Source organism: Epargyreus clarus, unplaced genomic scaffold (assembly GCF_041222505.1).
Source record: "Epargyreus clarus isolate Ecla_fem2 unplaced genomic scaffold, WU_Ecla_fem_2.2 ptg000001l, whole genome shotgun sequence".
Lineage (NCBI taxonomy): Eukaryota > Metazoa > Arthropoda > Insecta > Lepidoptera > Hesperiidae > Epargyreus > Epargyreus clarus.
Window position 1 is genome coordinate 6040565 of NW_027332209.1, and position 17132 is coordinate 6057696.

The 17132-nt window shown below is 36.6% G+C and overlaps 1 protein-coding gene across 1 annotated transcript in view; it reads left to right on the top strand.

The window, feature by feature from the left end:
• The first annotated feature begins 451 nt into the window (after positions 1-451).
• The window catches only part of rsh (Rap GTPase activating protein radish), a 120000-nt gene continuing 103319 nt past the window's right edge, over positions 452-17132 (top strand). The window contains exons 1-4 of the mRNA XM_073075161.1: positions 452-751; positions 1129-1340; positions 1585-2961; positions 15272-15360. Of these exons, the coding sequence (XP_072931262.1) occupies positions 717-751; positions 1129-1340; positions 1585-2961; positions 15272-15360 (1713 nt within the window). The 5' untranslated portion in view covers positions 452-716. The remainder of the gene's footprint in view (positions 752-1128; positions 1341-1584; positions 2962-15271; positions 15361-17132) is intronic.

Below are 17132 nucleotides of genomic sequence, written 5' to 3' on the forward strand. Positions count from 1 at the left end.
TGCTTTGAGTTGTCAGTTTGATAAGTATGGGAAGATGTACCAGTAGGTTAAATTCCCATTGTTTTACACGTCCGGCGACTAAACAACATTGAGTCCAAACGTGAGCACGTGATTCCAAAATATACGTCACGGGAAACGAACTACTAAATACTATTTTGACAACTACAAAAACGTATATAACCACTTTTTGTTTTAAAAAAAGTACATTTTTAGTAGCTTAGCTTTATGAGGTCGGTTGCGCGGAAAATTTATCTTCGAATGGTAGGCTTTTTAAAGAATTTAAAGAGATTAGATAATCATTTAAAAAAAAAACAAAAAAGCTGGTCGCTAAGAAATACAGCCTCTGTCACTCACACAATTTATCCTACGACAGAATCCTACGACACCTCATATGTTAAAATATGACAAGCTGTTTCGTCTGTAGGCGTACCCAAGATATACATACATACAGTCAAAAAATATACCTTCCGCAATTCGGTAAAATGAAGAAAATGGTACTTTAAATGGCTCGAACTTTTCTGTGACGTCATAGGAGTCGTCCGAGAGGCAGTGACCGTGATGTACATCAATAACAATTTATCGGTGCGGTAATACATGTCGCCACGCATGGGAGCGGTTATTACTTAATATCGAGTTCGTTCAGTTATCAGCCCGCTGATGCGAAAACAAGCGAGCGATACGCGGCACTTTGTATTCTGAGACCGCGTGATACCGACATGTATCCTGACACGCACTTCCACAACAACAAAGCGTGAGTGTCTTAAATCTTACGAGGTGAATTTAGTGAGGTTACCGAAGATGGTATGCGAAGGATCCGTGAAATTCCGTGGTTTTGCTGTCTCTATAAATTTGACACGTTTAAGTATATTCATTATACGAACCCACTATACGAGTACAGTAGGTTTCGGATTTATTTTTGTAAATTACCTAAAAATAAAAATAGTCGTGGGAAAAACTATTGTAAAAAAACGATGTAAAATATTAATGCGTTCAGTCCAATCACTAACAATCGCGTTCGTTCCTCAATTCTTTTCACTATCATAGACAAAACCGCTTACAATAGAAAAAATCATTACCTTCCGTCATGCAATGTTAGTACAAAACATTAAACCGTTTTCTCTTTAACAGGACCATGACCGCAATATGTTTCGTTTGCAACCTACCGATACTGTCCCACCAAGTGGGCCTGGTGTGGGCTGGGGGGAACGGCTGGGACGAGCTCACCAGGTCTACGTTGGAGGAGTCCACGCTGCGTCAGAGACTGGGCAGTCGCAGAGACTCCGCCGCCCAGGTCTCATGCCTTTCTCCACCAGAACCAGATGTTTCAGATCAGCCACGAGGTACTTTACTTTTTGACTGTTTCTTAAATTATATGTTGTATTTTTTCACTTCAAAAGTTACATGAATATGAAAATACTAAACTATACAATCAATTTCTTGACAATTGACGCAATAAATAACCAGCAAAATGCACCTATAAAAACTAAGTCAGTTGCTAAAGCTACTCTTACTACGAGTATTTTTTTAAAACATAAAATCAATTTCGTATTAGTATTATTATCGATAAGTTCTTTTTGTTAATAGGTGGACCTCGTCGCCGCCGCTCCTCGCTAGCTCAACTTACGGATATTCTTCGCGAATGGGGCGGCGGTGGCAGCAGCGCCCCCCGTCGGCAACGAGCTCCACTGTCACGCCGCGAAACACTCGCAGATCTAGCTCGGTCCCTGCCCTGGGCCCGACACGAGCCACCTCCACGACGCCGCAGAGATTCCTCCGCAGACTCCGGCATCAAATCTATGGCATCTAAGCGCCGTGATTCGAAAGCCGCACAACCTGATTTCCGTGCTGAAGCTCCAAATAATTTAGAGCGAAAAGATTCCACCACTGTAATGGTTGCCAGGGAACGCCGCGTCAAGCGACGAGGCTCTGGCGATGATAAAGAACGTCGAGATTCAGTCGAGGGCCACCGACACCGACGAGATTCTGTAGTTATTGCACCACCAAGGATCGTAGCCACTCACAAGAAGCGCAGGGCTTCACCCCCGACGCCAGCACCTCCATCTTTTGTTGATGCGTCATCTGATCCGGGACCCACTCTCCCGGCAGTAACTGTGGTTACCGTACACGAACCGAGCCGTTCCGATGGTGAATGTCAACCAATGACAATGCCGACTATTATCACATCCGCAGTAACACCATCACCTACTTCGCCAACATTACCTACTCCTAGTTCTACTCAGACAGTACAGACTACGCAAGCTGTTCAAGTGCAACCTCCTTCGGGCGGTAGAACGCCCCCGAATTTAGGTGGCCGAAGAGATTCCACTACGCAATGTGGTCGAGCGAGACGTGATTCCCGGGCTACTGCTAGCCCTGAAAGGAGGCTCGGCCGTTTACAAAGACAAGCAACCGCATTTGATGATCCTACTGGCCCACCTGGTACACGTCGTCGGGATTCGGGGCCTTCCTTAGAACCCGATGATGCGGGCAGAGCGAGGAGAGACTCTTTAAGTCCAGATTCAGCTGCTCGCCCAAGACGGGAACGTAACCAACTAAGCCCCGATAGAGCTGGGGGCGGAGAGCTAAGCCCATCTGCAGCTCGGCGCCGTAGCAGGCTCAGAAGACAAGCATCTTGTGCCCGAATGGGTCGTGCCAGAAGTCCGGAATCCAGTTCTTGCTCAAGTCGCGATCCAAGCCCATGCGCGCGACCACCTGAACGTACTATGTTTAGACGGCAGTCAACAACAGAAGAAATACTAATCGCTAGAGGCTTCCGTCGACAATCTACAACAGAGGAGATGATACGGTGTCGCAACTTCAGGCGTCAGAGCTCGCAAAGTGATGATGCGTGCATGCGTGCCCGGGGACGTCGTGACTCATCCACACAAATTTTAGATGGCACAATTGGAACCATGACAGTAGAGACCACGAGCACCTTTTTCGATTCAAGCACTCAAACTGGTAAGTTGAACATTTTTTACATTAAATCTACCTGATATTATCTTATCACTGCATTCTGTGAATATTTTTTCTATAACATGATAAAGTAGCGGAATACTACATGACAGAATTTTAATGTGGCATAGAAACACAAGCAAATTTTCAAATAAAGCATCGCATCTGTGGTCGAACTCACATATGACTGCATAGTCGTTTCCTATAATATGTATAATCCTTCAAAAAATTTATAACATATTTAGTGAAATTATTCTCATCAAAAAAAATAATGAAGTAAAACGCGTAAAGCGTTTCACTTCATTATTTTTTGGTTCTTTCATATTAATGATTACATCCCATCACTATTCGTTAACTATTAATATACTTTTTAATACAATTTATAATACGCTAAATAAGAAAAGTATTCTTTTAGATTACATTTTGTGCGCAACTTGGATAACTAGTAATAGCTAACTAGTTCTTTTTCCAAAAATACGTATCTTCTTTCATATTAACTTTCATTACGAGAGCGTTAAGCCCCTGACAGTAAAAAACTGCTAACTTAAACCCCGGTTAATTTATTCACAGTAGGTCACCGTGTAATCAGTGCATCGATATCAAAAGTAACTAAAACTGTCCACGCAATTGAAAGCTCTACGGTACGCTTTCCGAGAACTGAATCGTTTTCCTCCAACAATACAAAACACACTAGTAGCGCGATCTGTGCTCGCGCCAACAAAAGACACAGCCACGTGCTCGTTCCCCGCCCATTTCCATCAGCCAATCGATTCTCGCGAAGTTTCGGCGTCTCCCTCTCGCGGAATCGTGTAAGCACTGCTTTATCGACGGAGGACTCGCGAGAGAAGCATACTTTATGATGAGGACTGTATAGTGGCGCCATCGGCGTAGGCTTAGGCGGGCAGGCAACCGAGTCACTTTAAACTGGCAGCGCTTTCGCGCGGACCTCGTAGAGATGAGATGAACGCGGACGCCCGGCGCAGGCTCGCCCGCCCGCGCCCTGTCATCTGTTGCCCACTAACGCTGCCATGTTTACTAAAACGAAAGTGACGTGCCGCACACAACGAATAACCTCTCTAACATCACATTGACAGCTAAATTCGCGATAAAAAATTGTGAATCAAATATCAGTCAACGTAGACGTTACAACGAATCGTAATTACGTTATGAGCCAGTTAATGGTATTAACATCGAAAGATTAATTGCTTTTTTAATTGTATTGTAGGATTTTTGTAGATTCTCGTGTTTATAATATAAATTAGTACGTATGGTGTGATTCTGTGTTACTTGTAAGAAATGTGTTAGTGTTTATTGTACGGGCAAAATATTTATGTCGAGAAGCTAATCTTATAGGTTATGTTAGAAGTAGTATAAGACGTGAGTAAAACATTGGTAAACAGTATTCACTAAATCGTGTTATTCTCTAAATTGAACTTAGTCGTGTAAAACTATAAACTTTATTTAGAAGTATTAAAGACGTTTTGTGTGTTTATAAATTTATACCTTGGACGTTATGGTAAGTCTTAGAGATTTTAAATTTCGTATAGATGTGATGATTTATAGGCATTTAAAAATAGGCCCAATAAAGTATTTATAATTATGTATTTTAAAAATATTATTTTTGTGAAGCTCATCAAGATGTTAAATTACAAATAATACTCAAATATCGAATAATATCGTAATATTCTAGCAAATTTAGTATTTGAATTTATCATAGCAATTCCAAATTCTATTACTGTATTAATAAAACTGTGAGTTAATTGAAAATGTAGATCGTGGCCACTACTATTAGCAAAATTTCAAAAATTATGAAGGTACCTAAATTTTAAGATATATTTATACTTTTTCCAATAATGAAATCGTCACAAAAACTAATCAAACCCTAAACACGATATATTTAATTTTTCTTTGGTACAAAAATGATATGAATAGTAGTACCTAACTTGGCATCTAAAAGTTTTAAAGAAATTATAAATAAACTAGGATAGACTGGGCGATCATATAGAATGACTTCGAGTGTATTCCATAAAAATAGACTTAAGTCATTAAACTCTCAAACATCAAAGTTGCTTTATACGAAAAATTCTTTCCTCGTTAATCATTGATCTTGTGGAGCGAAAACTCCTTTGTCTGTGCTTATTACAGCTTAAATCTTTTAAAAGATAATGTATGTTCCTTCAATTTGACCTCTCATTTTGTAGTAATAGAGTTTCTCGCTGCAATCGTGAACTAAACCTTTAGTGGGTACGTTGACGTCAAAACTAAGTCTCTTGTTAATAGTACGATGGTAAAATAGTGATGTGTCCTACTATAAACGAATATAGCTATAAATTAATAAGAAATTCTCTAAAAAAAATAATAAAAAGTAAAAGGATAAAAACGTTTTTTTACGGCCGTTTTCGAAATCATTTAAATGGATTTTTTAAATTATACCTACTTCTTTTGATGCGTTGGGAAATAATAATAACTGTTTATTTTTTTTTTTTTTGCAAAAAACGAATAACTACTTAAGCAAGAAATTCTACAAAAAATAGACCAAGAAAGATAAAATTTCAGGCACGTTTTTCGAAACCATCGGGAAATAATAATAAGAGTATTTTGTTACAAAACTGACAAATGAAAAATCGGCACCAGTAATGGCTGGTAAATATCACAATTTTTTTACCACGCTTTTATTAGCTTCACCTGTATGTATCTGGGTATATTCTAATGTAATGTAATCTTTGATCTCGATTGTGACCCACTTCGATCGGTCAGATTAACTCAAAATTTTGAACAAAGAAGAAAAACCGATGATAATACACGATTTATATAATTTCGTCTCGATCTCCTCATTAGGATCGTCAGCATTAAATTTTAGCGTGGTTTTTAGCTTTTAAAACTATATTTTTTTATTAATAATCTTATCGTTTCTCCATCTATCGTTCGTTGTAAGACATGTAACCAAAATTATATCTACTCTGCACCTTTTGAACTGCAAGTTTTATGTAGAAATCCACTTTGTAGCGTATTCACATTACGTTGTCGAAGCGTCACGTAAAAACATTTTATAAGATTTTCATCCACGTACATAACGTTATATAGTGTAGGTACTTTCTTTGAGATTTTTTGTATTTGAAACAAATTTTACTAGCTTACTGTTTTATATTACTTATTACAAGTATTTTTTAAATAATATTGAAACAAACTGTTCAGATAGATTCATAAAGTAACCCATAATGGTCAGTCACCAAAGCGACACCACATACATTTTTGCATTTTTTCCGAAAAGATCCATGTGGACCCATAATGGTCAGTCACCAAAGCGACACCACACACATTTTTGCTTTATAACAGCCGAAAAGATGTGGATCTACATTCTGTGTTACATTCATAGTTTTCAAATCACCACTATTGAAGTTGTCACTTGCTAAAACAATGAAAAACATATTGATTTAATAGTTTTCTCTCGCTGTTCTCATAGTAAAATATATACGTGTGAAAATAATCTGAACGCGTGCCATGAAATATTTTTTTAAATTATTAAAAAAATAGTGTGTTTAGTATTTGTTATAATAGCTATAGAAGTACATACATTATGAAAATATAGTGTTTAACTTTTGCCGTTCGAGAGATAGAGCCCTGTAAAGGACGAAATACGTGGGCTCAATAATAGGGTTCCGTAATAATGGAACGTACTTGATGAAACAGTGTTATTTATAATCATCATCATCATCAACCCATTACTGTCCCTGGGCACGGGTCTCCTCTCAGAATAAGATGGTTTCGGCCATAGTCCACCGCGCTGGCCAAGTGCGTATTAGTCGACTTCACAAACCTTTGAGATTTTTTTTAATAAATCTCTCAGTTATGCAGGTTTCCTCGCGATGTTTTCCTTCACCGTTGAAGCAAGTGATAATTAATTTCTAATACGCACATGACTTTGAAAAATCAGAGAAACAAATGAGATTTGAACCTCGGACCCCTCGATCGAGAGGCCGAGTTTCTTAACCACTAGGCTATCATTGCTTTTTTATTGATAATAATTAGTATGAAATATTTAATGAAGGGTAATACAATTCTATCGTTAATCTGAGGGGATAACACACTTCATCTTATAGCTACAAGGTGTCCACCACTGTCTCCTTACCTGACTTTCCAACTCCCATAAAGTTTAAATAAATATGATACACTCTGAATAATAAATATTGCACCAGTAAATTCAATACTGTAATGTAGAGCTCTTCACGGCATCACAATTGCACGACAATTGTGATATTGCCCTTGTGATATTGAAGAGCCTCATAATGTGATACATACGTGAGTTCCAATTACAGCGACTGTAGCTTTGAATATACGTACAAAAGAATATATTTCGCGTGTTATATGATTTTGTGTATATGTGAAAGATATTTAATATTAACGTTTAGTATATAGTTTTAAATACAAATCGTTATTAAATAGGCTGTTGGTAGAACCCTTGGTGGTTTGACACCGGCTGCACCACCGTCGCACCTATTTCAGCTTAGCAGCAGTGTTAATAACCTAGTCTTAAATTACCAAAAAATGGAGAATACTAAATTTCTTCGCTTAATTTTTTTGGAATTTTACAAATAAGCAAATTGTATTAAACAATATAACACAACTTAGGATTTTTTTATAATATAAGAGTAGCAGACGAGCATGCAGTCATGCGGCCACAGATGCGCCGCTACCCCTGAGGACTAAGCTGGAACGCCTCGGAAAAGTCTGTCTCCCTTACCACACCCTTCAAGCCGGAACACAGCAAAGCCTAACACTGCTGTTATTAAGTAGAAATAGGTGTGGCGGTGGTGCCGCCGGAGTCGAACCACAAAGGGTTCTACCACCTTCAAACTAGGATAACTTTTATCTTAACTTATACCTACTTTAGTATCTATCTATCTACCAACCCTTATGAATATAGCGTTAATAAAATTGCGGAATATAAAATGAAAATCCGATAATGATATAGTTACAAAAGAGATTTATCTAAATCGCGCTCATCTCGTATCACCTGGAAGATAAAGGTTTTAATATCGGGGCTCAATACACTTAGCTACAAAAGTTCCTTATACTTCAGTGGACCATTTCCCCACGTTATAAAATATTTATGATACTCGTGTTATGAAAACTGTTATAGGAATGAGGTAAAACGTTGAGAATATTAATTTTGGGCTTCTATAATAATAAAAAATAAATCTCTACAGTTATATATATAAGAATTAAAATAGATCAAATAATTGGCCAATTGCAAGTTGAACTCGCACACGGAGGGCTCCGTATCACCAAAATTATCATATTTTTTTTATTTTTAGTAATTGTTGTTATCGCGGCTACCCATATATACATAATCTGTAAAGAATTCAAGTGTCTATCCATTACGGTCCAGGAGATAGACCCCCGTGACAGACGCACAGACAGCGAAGTCTTAGTTATAGGGTTCCGTTTTTACCTTTTGGGTACGGTACCCTAAAAATATATACAATAAGACCACATTTATATTTACAGTCATTGAACGTATCGTTCCAGACAAATTTTATTTTGTTTTGGCACATTCCGTGTCTGATGACGTAGGATGTTTGAGGTTATAAAGCACAAAATAAAAATCAGAATATTAACAATATTTAAAATGAATTATTTTTCGCTTCATTTTTATTGAGAGCTTTTATGTTAAATATAAATTTAATAACATGGAACGGATACTGTAAACGCCCTTGGAATAAGCACAACAGAATCTTTATAAAGTTTTTTCTACAGCATTTTAGCCTAACACAAAATTTGTTTTCTTCTGGAATTCATTATGTCGTTAATCTATTTACAACGACATTTTAGACAAATTTCAGATTAACAATAAAGTATATCAGATTCAATACACTTAGCTAGTATTAAGGTACGCTACAGTCGGCCATTCCTGCACGATATAAAATGTTTATGATACCTGTTCGGTTATAACGCACGTAAGAGGGCGAGGCTGGAATCGTAGAGTTGCCGTGAAACGTCTGCGAAAGTGAGAGTCACTTTCACTGGCTTTTCTGAAATCACTAGACTTTATATATTTATTGAAAAATATAAAATGAAAACCCGTGACAGAGATTTACCTATCTAAATCGCGGTCATCTTGTATTGCCTGCAAGATAAAGGTTTTAATATCGGGACCCAATATTTGGAAGGAATTATTTTTCGTTTCATTTTTGTTGTGTTTTCTATTTTAAATGCAAATTTAATTAAATGCATTGAACGGATAATGTTATGCCTTTGGAATAGGCACAACAGAATCTTTATAGCGTTTATTTCTAATGTATTTTGGCCTAACACAAAAATAATTTCTTCCCCAAATGCAAGTTCTTAATCTATGTATTTACAAAATTTAACACAAATTTCAGATTAACAATGAGCTATATCAGTTTCAATATACTTAGCTAGTATTAAGGTACGCTACAGTAGGCCATTCCTGCACGATATAAAATGTTTATGATACCTGTTCGGTTATAACGCACGTAAGAGGGCGAGGCTGGAATCGTTGAGTTGCCGTGATACGTCTGCGAAAGTGAGAGTCACTTTCACTGGCTTTTCTGAAATCACTAGACTTTATAAATTTATTAAGAAATATAAAATGAAAACCCGTGAGAGAGACTTACCTCTCTAAATCGCGGTCATCTTGTATTGCCTGCAAGATAAAGGTTTTAATATCGGGACCCAATATTTGGAAGGAATTATTTTTTGTTTCATTTTTTGTGTTTTCTATTGTAAATATAAATTTAATTAAATGCATTGAACAAATCATGTAAACGCCTTTGGAATAGGCATAACGGTATCTTAATAACGTTTATTTCTAATGTATTTTGGCCTAACACAAACATAATTTCTTCCCCAAATGCAAGTTCTTCTATGAGGCTGGAATCGTTGAGTTGCCGTGAAACGTCTGCGAAAGTGAGAGTCACTTTCACTGGCTTTTCAGAAATCACTAGGCTAGGACGTTTCAACTTTGAACATTAACGAGTTTTTGAAATTTAGTAAAGGTTAGTTGTACTAAATATATAACGTACATAAAGACCTTTTGTATTTATTATTTGGTTCAAATTTATTTTTCACTTAAGGTGGTAGAACCCTTTGTGGTTGGACTCCAGGTACCCCGGCCACACCTATTTCTGCCTAATAACAAAAGTGTTAAGTAAGGCTATATTCTGATTCGGAGGGTGTGCTAAGATACTAACTTATGCGAGTCGTTTAAACTTAGTCCTCGGGGGTAGCCACGCATCACTGGCCAACCGTAGGTGAGACTCTAATCTTATCGAGGATTGATTACAGAAGTCGATGGGCTGCAATAACCACTTATCATCAAGTGGACTGCATAATCTTTTGTTACTTCAATCTTTAAAACCTACGTGGAATTGTATAATCATTCAGTTTTATACTTTAAGAGTAGAAGTGATTTCCTCCGGAAAAAAAAAATCCAAATGGGAGTTGAATAGGAAATTTTCAGTATTCCTTATTATAGCAGCCATAGGAATAAATGCTTTGGGAAAATTTGAACTGTCTACCTATTTCGGTTCTGGAGATAGGGCCCCGTAACAGACAGACTGACTGACAGACAGACGGACGGACAGCGGACGCTTAGTAATTGGGTTCAGTTTTGGTATGGAACCCTAAAAATGTATACCAATACATAGATATTGTAAAAGTGCAAAGTGCTAGTTGTTGGCACTGCACTCCATAAAATACGAGTCGAGAAATTTCGTTATAAAAGGGAAAGTCACTTTCCTTTTCCGTCGAACGAAATAGAATTTTCATAAATGTATGCATAAGTTTGGAATAGAGAGAAAATATATTCTTGTCATATCATTGTGTCGACGAAACCTATTGTAAATAGACAAATGTACATAATATATAAAGCTTTCGATAATGTTTATTGATTTGTCATTTTATCATATCATCATATCATATCATTTTATCATAAGTTTTGTTGTAATATGAAACAAGAAAAGATGATCGCATAAGAAGACAAGTTAAAGTTTTATTTTAATTTTCTAAATGCCTATTAATTATTATTCTATATAACACAAAGTATATATAGCGACTGTCATCCTCATAATCTAATAAATATTTTTAACAATTTATGTAACTAAGTGAGCGTTACTTTTGTTAATCTTTCAGTGTTTAAAATGTCCTTAGAAAACCCATAAAAGAATAAGTTAAACCTAATTGCCGTTATTAATAAATTACACGAGAAACTTAGGTACCACGGAGTGTTAGCTAAAGGGGTGATTAGCGAGGAACAATAGACATAAAAAGTTAATTTGAAAAGTTCTTAGTTCAATGTTCCCTCGTAACGACTGCAAAGGGGAATAACTCGGTTTAGATATAGCCTCAACGAAAGAAAAGTAACAATTATGGGTATAGCCTCAACGAAAGAAAAGTTACAATTATGGGTATAAAATGTTCCTTAATTTTTTTATCCCGCAATATAGCGTTTATGCCGCGCTATCTCTGTACCGTTCGCTTAACAAAAAGGATACAAAACCAATATTTGGCCCGAAACGACCAGTAACAATAACATTACATTATCGTACTCAGTGTAACGGGCGTTCGCCGTAAAAAAGATGAAAACGCCTATTTACTGCTCACTTTACTGCCCATCGTGCACATTAATTACGCCTTACCCAATTTCTATTGCCTTCGTTTAATATTTCAATAAAATTCGTAAGTAGCAATTTTGTTACCGATCTCAGGTGTTACGGTGATGGAAGTTATGTGTTTACAGGAGTTCCGCTGAGTCCTAATCAATTAGTAAGGGCTTCAGCAGACGTGCTACTTTATGTATCGGCAATCGACAATTTAGCTATTTTGTGGAAGTTGGACATAGCGATCTATTGCTTCGCCTCGCAAACGTTGTTCATCGCCGCTACGTTTTACCGACTTCAAAAAAAGTTCTACATGCGGCTGTATGACATTTTCTTTTATTGTTTCCGACGCTTGATACAATAACCGTACGAGAAAAACGCGATGCAACATTGACGCAGTCACTTAAACTTGTATTTTCGATGCCGCAATGGAACGCTGCAACTACCAGAATCGCTTTTTGGCGATTGCATAAATATTGCAAAACGCAAATCGCCAATTTTAAAAGTAGCTAGTGTGCTAGAGCCATAATAGGGAAAGAAATTATTACCGCAGGCCAACTTTAAGTAACGTTCCGTGTCTTATTTTTGATATTGTTAATTCATTCTGAATCGGCGAAGTTTTAAGCATTTATAACAAGGTTTTCTTAAGCCCAAAAGTTACAAAATCATTATAAGTAAATATTTTCGTTTTTTGGTGATTCCGTGTGTCATTTAACGAAAATATATTTTGAAACATCAAAAAGATTTTAAGTATCTTTAATTTTTAACATCTAAATTAAATTATGAACAGCGCCATCTATAGAAGTATTGTACAAAATAGTTAAAATGTTAACATTAACATGTTAACATTAACTTATAACACCTACGTAGTCTTATGTTATTCCATACTTAATAATTCCATAATTAAAGTCCACATTTTTTTTATAAAATTTAAATAGCAAACGAGGATGCAGTCCACGTAATGACAACTGGTGAGTGCCACCCATGGACATTTATAACCAGCTACATATAGAACAAGGGTTTTACGTGAAGTCAATCACAGACGTGTTACTCCTGCAGACTGTACCCTTACCATGAGTTTTTACGTTTTGACAAATATGACTATTTTGGTATTTGTTTACGTATTTACCCATACAATTTCCAATCAGCGCCCCTAGCAGATTGTATCAGAACTATAGTGTCAGTAACGTAACATTAAATGTCTAAATTGATAAAATGGCGCTTTAGATTTTGTCCCTCTTTTTTGCGAACATGTGAGGGAGACAAAAAGTTTATCGTCACTTGAGCACTTATTGTCACGTTTACTCAGTCTACTGAAGCAAACGGAATAGAATAATGGATTGAGTAAACGTAACGTAAAATTGTGGGATGTTTTGAAAACTCATGGTAAGGGTACTGATCGCCTGATTTATAAGTCAGCCTACATCCACACCCTTCCAAATACCTGTGACGGTAGTACCTCCCTGATCGAACCATAGTAGTTCTACGACACTTCAACATAGTTATTTCTTAAATGCTTTTATTGGTCATAAATTTTAGTAGAAAATAAAAATATATAATCCTTAAAAATATAACCAAATCTCGTTACAAAGCTGTCATCCCTTCCGCATCCTATATGAATAATTAATGTAATCTAAAAATATAAGAACGCCTTCAAACACACAACCCTTGCGGATAATAATTCAAGCCTCGGGCGATCCAATATTTAAAGGCAAGGCAAGCATACGAAGTTAATCCTTTGAATTCAGCGACACGTGTAGTGGTAAAGGAAACAGTAACGTCATCAGCTTGTGTAAGCTCTGACGTAGGTTGTCCCGTATAATGTTCTGCGCTGTAGTAGGCTTTTAATATTTATATTACAGCACATTTTTATAAATAAAGGTGGTAGAACCCTTTGTGGTTCGGCTCCGGCGGCACCACCGCCACACCTATTTCTACCTAATAACAGCAGTGTTTGAAGGGTGTGGTAAGGGAGACAGACTTTTCCGAGGCCTTCCAGCTTAGTCCTCAGGGGTAGCGGCGCATCTGTGGCCGACCTCAGGTAAGAACATCTTATCCTATCTGGGGTTGATTACAGATGTCCATTGGCGGCAGTAGCCACTTACCATCAGGTGGACTGCATGCTCGTCTGCTACTCCTATATTATAAATATATATATATAGCGGTGAAGCAGTTAGCCTAATGGCCAGCCTATCGACCGAGAGGTCCGAGATTTGAAACCCAGACACCACTGATTTTTCAAATTATGTGCGTATTATAAATTAAATATCACTTTCTTAAACGACGAAGGAAAACTTCGTAAGGAAACCTGCATATCTGGAAACTATTTGAAAAATATATAAATTCTCAAAGGTCTCGAAGTCTACCAAATCGCAGTTGGCCAGCGCGGTGGACTAAGACCTAATTCTTCTCATTCTGAGAGGAGACCCATGTCCAGCAGTGGGACAGTAATGGGATGATGATGATGATGAAAAGACTAGAACACTATTTGAGATAAGCTACACATGCTTAGGGTTAAGTTGGAATACCTCGGATAAGTATGTCTCCTGTATCACACGACTAATATAACTTAAAACTTCAGCGTATTATCCCACTACAGGGCTTGGTGCCAAAAATCCCTCATATAAACTCAACTCATTGGTAATTCTATACATTTAGTGTGACCATCTGTTCAAGTACAAGGACGTGAACTCGATCCTCATAACTTTGGCTGTAAAATTTGGAAGCTCTACAAATTCAGGGCAGTTTTCCGACCTAGACTAAAGCTCTTGGCGGGGCTCCAAGCTTACAATTTTCCTTTCACATTTTACCAAGTGTTTGGGTCATTGGTTTTATAGTGACTTTAAATATCTATGTTTATTTTTATTGGCACGGCAAATCGATTCAGGCTTAGTAAATTGTAGAAACTAATGTAAGCCATACACGCTACGGTCTACCGGACAGTTTACCTGCGCAGGTTTACCTGCATTCGGGTGTACCGTACGGTGTTCAGTTCTGTGACGATGGCATCGATTGAAGACAATGACGCACACTACGGTATAACACGAAAGAAATGATTTCTGTAGCACTACCATGAGTTTACAAAAGTATTACTCGCTAGCGACTGCGTAAAATAAATGTATGAAAAATTGTACAGCGCCTCTGGTGGTTACTCGTAGAACTAAATTCCGTAGTGTGAGCCACTCGTAACGTAAAAAACCTATCGAAATCAAATCGCTAGCTAATATCATTATGATCTATTGCCATACAAATTCGGTCCCATGAGTCATTAATTTGACAGACGTTGTCAAGAAATAACGTAACGATAGTAGTTATGTTATTCACTAGCAAAATGACAATAGTTTTCTATTTACAATTTCTATAGTGGCGTTTCTATGCCAACTCATGGTAGTGCTACTGATCTTACGCCGGTCGCCTGCATAGATTCAAAATAACTGCACAGGTTTATTCGATGTAGACAGTCGTTTATTTTTATAAGTCAACTCCCAAAACTCTCAGATTCAAAAGTTTTCAGACAACAAGAAGTGTTTCTAATTTGTTAACATAAAATTAACATTCGCGTAAAAAATACAAAATTCAAATATTAATACAAATGTCTTACTTTAGGGTCTACTTGACCACAGTACAAATAAAACTATTCTTACATAATACAAAAATGTCCGTATTACAAGAATTTAACAAGAAATATTTTTCAGAGCCATCCCCGTTGTATGACAACAACCATTACCACGAGGAATGTCTTCGCTGCAACTCCTGCGGGTTGAACCTCACTGGACCAAACCAGGTTAGTGTCTTTTTTACTTACTTATTTATTACTACTAGTATCACTCAATGATCGAAACACCGTTAAAAAAACAATTTAATGTTTATACATTTTATATGAGAACGTCACGTTCTTTCTAACGACTCTCACCTAAGTTCCATTACACGTACCGTAATGAGACATACATTCAACAAATCTGAAACAATCCAAAAAACACGATATTTGTATCATCGCGATACGACGAAGGAACACTCTAAACTCACGGCACGACACGGCAACCCTCTCTATTTATAAGATTACTTAGTCTAAAAGACTGATATGTAATTAAAAAATCGGATAGTCGAGTCTATTTGCTGCGACAAAATTGACTCTCACAGCCATAAGTTTAGAAATAGTCACTTGAGTCGAAGACCGACATCGAAATTATTCGTAAATAAAAAAATTATAGACACTCGAATATACGACTTACAGATATGTAAATATTTGTTTTTTGTTTAAGTACCCATTAAATAAGCATAATTATACGAACTTAGAAAAACATGTTACTTTGAAACCTTAGACACAAACAGACAATTATATTCATACTTTGTAACGCTAATAATCTACGACTGCTATTTACTTTTTGGGTCCTATACCATTTAATTACGTAAAAACGTGAACATATATTTACAGCCACACATAAACAAAGGCAGACATAATTACTCAATTTTGTGAGAGCAGCACTCTTTGTGAGATTCGATCGCGTGGAACAGAAAGAAGGGCTGGACAGAATAAGGTTAGGCTCCACTTATCCCTCATTCCCACTAATGAAACTCATTTACGGGAAAACAAAGATTTCCCTCCTTTGAAAAAAGCTTACTTAAAAAAAGTTTTATCTACTGTACTAATTAAATTAATCTTATTGCTATGAAAATAGAAAATTAATAAAGATTCATTGTTGAAAAGTAATAGTAATGTCTGTAGTATAAATTTAAACCTCCCACGCAAGATCCCACGCTAAGTAAAATCTGATTTAAGGCCATATTTCAGTTCCTCTCACGAATATTTTTGTAGGGTTTTCGAAGATATGTGTGTAACAACAAAATAATAATGAAGGTTACTAGAAATCAGCACACAAGGTGGTCTCTCTCAAAGTATGAGTCTTGTAACTTATAGAACAATTTATAGACAAGTATTCATATTTTTTTAGCGCAAAACGGTAAAATACAGCTTTAACTGTATAAATAAGTATAAAACAAGTATGAGTAAGCATGCAACAATAACTGAGAAATAGTTTGAGTAGCGTTATGGTATATAATGCTAGGTATTAACCCTCAATTAAGCTTCATAAGCTTCTCAAAATAATATACATTTTTGGCGTAGCGTGTTCAGTACATTACATGCCAAAACAAGCATTTCCCTATAATTATTACCATACCTTCTCATATAACTGGTATATCTTCATATAAATTTATTTTTTCGCCCACTAACTTGTAATGCTATTTATGATCGCAGCATCGCCCGTATTCGTGCGAAACTTGCTACGATGTTTGATTTTTAATATGAAATCGTAATTTCATGTTAGTGAATGTTACTCTTTTCACGTGGAATCCTGTCTTATACCGAGTACTGCTGTATTCTGTTTTAAGAGAAGTAGAAAGGCAAAGATTACATATAACTTTTCAATTTAGTTTACCGGGAAATAAACGTATTTGTAATGGATTTTTGACAAAACTGCTGTCTGACCAATAAATTGAAAAATACCCAGCCCAGGTTCTAATTTTAACGTGCAATTTAACATAATTAATGATTAA